Below are 5000 nucleotides of genomic sequence, written 5' to 3'. Positions count from 1 at the left end.
TCCTTTCCCACTGATTAAACCTTTGAAATATCAGCCACCTCTTCTCTAACACTTATCCAGCAGTAACTTAGCTATTTATCTATCTATCTATAGCCCGACGCCCTAATCCCGCAATGGGTGGCCGCAGACAAAACTCCTCCAAGTGGCTCTGTCACCAACCATTTGACTGCCCTCCCCCCCAGCTCACTCCCCCCTCCCTCATATACCTCTCAATTCCATCCTTCCACCTCATCCTCGGTCTTCCCCTCCCTCTCCCTTCCTCCACTTCACCTACATACACCCTCATAGTCAGTCTTTCATTCTCCATTCTCTCCACATGTCCAAACCACCTCAGTGTATTTCTCCTAATTTTCTCAGCCACATCCACATCCACCCCACAACGTTCCTTCACTTCTTCATTCTTCAACTTAACACTTTAAATTCACTGATCCCACGCTATCTTTACCCTGTTCAAGCTACTCCTTCTCCTACGTGGCTATTTTATCTCACATACAGCAGGTCTCACACTAAGAGGGTTAATGAAGGCTTTATGTAACCTCTCAAGTTCAAAAGGCCAATTCTAAGACGCAAGGAATTTTAAAGAGATGGGAAAAAGAAACTAGAAAAAAAAAAGGGCATCATTGGACTCTGGGATAAATCGAATGGTAATCTTAGAAGTATTACTGTGTTTACTATATCGTTTTCTACATATGTGGTAATATTAAATGATGATGGTGAATATGTGTGTGTTGTTCTCTCCCTTGATGATACAGGGAGATGTCGATGGTCTCACACACACACACACACACACACACACACACACACACACACACACACACACACACACATACACACACACACACACATTTAAAAAAAAAATAATAGTAACAATAGCAATAGCAATGATAACCATAATAATAATAATAATAATAATAATAATAATAATAGCAATAGTAATGATAACCATAATAATAATAATAATAATAATAATAATAATAATAATAAGTAGAAGTAGTAGTAGTAGTAGTAGCAGCAGCACGGTCGCAATAGTCGTAATAATAACAAAAACAATAATATTAACAACAACACAATAATCCGGGCAAACCAAGCCCAAATCACTAAAATCATCGCTCTCTTCCTCCCCAGCTGTCGTACGCGGACACCCACCCCATGTTCTCAGCCGTCAAATACCCGAACTTCTTCCGTATGGCGCCCTCAGACAAGGAGTTCAACCACCCCCGGATACATCTCCTTCAGCGCTTCAATTGGACCCGCGTTGGCACCCTCTTCCAGAACGAACCCCGACATGCGCTGGTGAGTAGGAGGCTAGCTTTCTTTCCCTCTCCCTCCCTCTCTCTCTCTCTCTCTCTCTCTCTCTCTCTCTCTCTCTCTCTCTCTCTCGTATTCACTTCCTACCGCGTGTCAATTGGATCCGTGTCGACACCCCAAGCGAACCCCATTATGAGCTGGTGAGTCACTGGCTATGAAGCGAGTAACCCCCCCCCCTCCCTCAACACTCTCTCTCTCTCTCTCTCTCTCTCTCTCTCTCATGACCTCTTCAGTACGATTACATATATTTACGTCTCTACACACTTAAGCTTACTCTGTTGCCTCTGTTATATTTTTGTTTCTTCCGAAGCCTTTGTCAATTTGGCGCCATTCCTTTATTGCATCACCAATTCTCTTCAAACTTGGCACTATTGCTCCCTAGGCCAAGTGCTAGATATTTTTCAACTATTTTGTTTATTTATTCCTATTTAAAGGGATTAATAGGATGAAACGTCAAAATATAGTTTACACACACACACACACACTCATGCACGCACACACACACACACACACACACACAAAGTTCGAGTTCCATTATTTTTGTACGTTCTTTATTCATCATGGCAATATGCACAGACGTATGCCAGTCCAATGCAGCAGTGTGGAGACCATCTTGGATTCACTTGAGAATGTTGGCAATTTTGTTTATTTTGCTCATGGTACATATAGACGATTTTATTTAGCCTAAGAGAGACAACTGAAGGGTTGGATATAGCTTTCCTCAACCCCTTCACCATTATAGGTCTTTCCTTGAACTATGGGGGAGGCGGTGGCTGAATCGGTAGAGAGGCGGCCTGCAGTCCTAATGGACCCAAGATCGAATCCCGGCTGGGGCAGGAAACAGTTTAAGGATCTGAATTTCCTAAAAGCAGACTTTCCTCAACTACCAGATGACCCGCCGACATGTCGTAAAAATACCCCCGCTAATACCAATACACCAGTCCTGTATAAATCAGCCCTAGCATGTATTCAATATGGACGGTGGGTGTTAGCGCCGAAGTGGTGACATGTGGAGGTGTAGGGGGATTACTGGGCCTTGGGATAGGTCATTGCCCCGGAGAAATAGGCCCTGAAGCCTTTGCCCATAGTCAGAAACGTAAAGAAAAAAAAAAATATAATATGTGTTGGGGGCAGGAATGAAATGCTAAAGTACATTATTGTAGCAAAGGGTTCACAATACTCCTTTGATACTTTTCCTTCACTCCTTTAACCTTTCTCTGCTTTAACTTGGTCTAAATTTTGCTGTCCCGCCGTCTTGATACTCGTACTGAGCTGTTAAATGAAGATCAACATTAGATTATAATGTTTGTCACGAAGAAGTGCTATGGTAAAGATGTAAAACTGCAGTACTTGTGAAAGACCCTCCAAAAGGACGAAAATCTCAACCAGGTTATGGGGAAAAGAATAAATTTGTTCCTCCCATCACTGTTTAATAGGACCTCTTCCTGTGTCTGTACATCAGTAATTATAGATCATTTTTTCTGGACCTCTGTTAAATACATGAGGCCTTATTTACTTATAGATAATTAATGATAACTTACCAAAACTGAACCCTGCTACACTAAGGATGCTGATACGTGGCCTGGTCTCTGTTTTGTCAACATTCGTCCCCTCAGAAGATCCACGAAAGAGCCACACGTAATGCCATGAGCAAAAGTTCGCTGACAAGACTGTGCTAGCTGTTGGGATGGCAGCTATTACGTGAACAGTTTTTATGTGACAGTAATATAAAGCATGCAACAGAAGAGTACGAGAATGAGGGATACTTTCTGCCATTTGGAGAGGAATGAGAAATATGTACAGTACGACAGAACATGGTGCTGGGAGAGGACTGTAGGAGAACTTTGCTCATTGCTATACGGTCAACCAAAAAAGTATCGCACGCCTAGGGATCGATGGTTGTGAAAATAAGTGAGTTTTGCAGACGCACGTGAGTCTATTTACATATTGCCTAAAAAAATATTACCATCCAGTATGTGACGATTTATGCCCTGTCGAGTCCTAACCATTACCAAGGACAACATTTGCACTTATGTATGATGGACGATGCACAATATACGTTAACCTTCACTCGCATTAAACATGGCGTTTTTTTTTTTTTTTTTTTTTTGCTCGACTCTGGGCATAGGCTTCTCAGCCTGCTCCCAAGGCCCAGTAGTCCTCCTACATATCGTACACCTCTACATGTCACCACTTCGGCACTAACACCCACCGTCCATATTGAATACATGCTAGGGCTGTCTCATACAGGACTGGTGTATTGGTATTAGCGGGGGTATTTTTACGACATGTCGGCGGGTCTTCTGGTAGATCGGTAAAGTCTGCCGTAATGAAATTCAAATCCTTAATCTGTTCCCTGACCAAGCGAGGATTTGAACGTGGGTCCGGTTGAACCGCAAGCCACCTCTCTACCGATTGAGCCACTCGTGAAAATGCGGCCTATTCTCATTTGGTCCTTCACCTTTTGTTTATTTTTTTACAACTCTGAAATTAACAAAATATGTTTGAATAAATTAGTATGTGGTAAGACTCGACGAAAATGGATTAAGCTGCCTCGGCTACACTGCAGACAAACTATCGAGAGGTAATCATATTTAAATAGAAAAAAAAAAAGACTGAAATATATGAAGTTCATTCAACATCTAGGGCTCTAGAGACTGTTCCTACAAAGTTTCATCAAATTCGGTCCATTCATCTACGAGGAGTAGCTGGACAAACCCTTATACACACAGCCAACGGTCCATTATTGTATAGATAGATTATGCTATTGTGGCTTTAAGTAATATGACAAAGGCTGATTAAAGCGTGTCATGTCGTCTCTGGTTCTACGCTTAAAAGTCTTAAAACAACCTGCTTTTGTTTCTTATAGGGGAGCTAAGGACGAGCTGTTTTAGAGTTTCTTTGATTGTATATTCTTTTTTTCTTATTTCATGCTTACTCTTGATGGCAGTCGTTTACCTGTTCCTGGATAAGAGACTTTTGCGGTGATGATAAGTGATAATAGTAATAATAAAAATGATACTAATACTAATAATGCTACTACCATTACTACTATTACTTCTATTACTACTACTACTACTACTATGCAGGAACAGAAATTAACCAATCTCAGTCGCTGCTTCTTAAGCAGCTGGTGATGTATAATGATAAAATGATAGATAGATTAGATAGATAGATAGATAGATAGATAGATAGAGATAGATAGATAGATAGATAGATAGATAGATAGATAGATAGAGAGAGAGAGAGAGAGAGAGAGAGAGAGAGAGAGAGAGAAGGCGAGAACGTATCCTCTTTTCTTCCAAAGCTTTTTCCTGGATTAAAAAAAACACATAACAAGGCCGGTAATAACGCACAAGAAACCTAATAGCAACTCAGTCAGACGATAAATTCATCTCTGGGGACACCTCTTGAAGTTTAGGTATAAATAAAGGTTATATCTGTCCCCTAAAATCCGAAAATCTATCTTTAAATGGAATAAGGTCGTCTCGAGATGGCAGGAATGAAATAAGAAACACACTTCCTAGAGATCAAGCAGTGAAAGAGACTGATAATGGATTCTTCTATATTTCCTCCCTAGTAGAGTTTTTCTGTGCTAAATTAAACCACCAAACAGAACCCAGATTATATTAACACAGACAACATGGAGAAGTGGTTTAATAATTCCCGTTTGCTGTTTATTATTATTATTA

The 5000-nt window shown here is 40.8% G+C and overlaps 1 protein-coding gene across 1 annotated transcript in view; it reads left to right on the top strand.

The window, feature by feature from the left end:
* The window catches only part of GABA-B-R2 (gamma-aminobutyric acid type B receptor subunit 2), a 506646-nt gene that overhangs the window by 367420 nt on the left and 134226 nt on the right, over positions 1 to 5000 (top strand). Inside the window, exon 4 of the mRNA XM_080266192.1 lies at positions 1126 to 1293. Within this exon, the coding sequence (XP_080122318.1) occupies positions 1126 to 1293 (168 nt within the window). The remainder of the gene's footprint in view (positions 1 to 1125; positions 1294 to 5000) is intronic.

The sequence above is a fragment of the Coenobita brevimanus genome, chromosome 2 (assembly GCF_032717465.1).
Source record: "Coenobita brevimanus isolate Jiangsu-jjx chromosome 2, ASM3271746v2, whole genome shotgun sequence".
NCBI classification, from domain to species: Eukaryota; Metazoa; Arthropoda; class Malacostraca; order Decapoda; family Coenobitidae; genus Coenobita; species Coenobita brevimanus.
The sequence above is the reverse complement of the archived record's forward strand: the minus strand, read 5'-3'. Positions and strand labels throughout refer to the sequence as shown.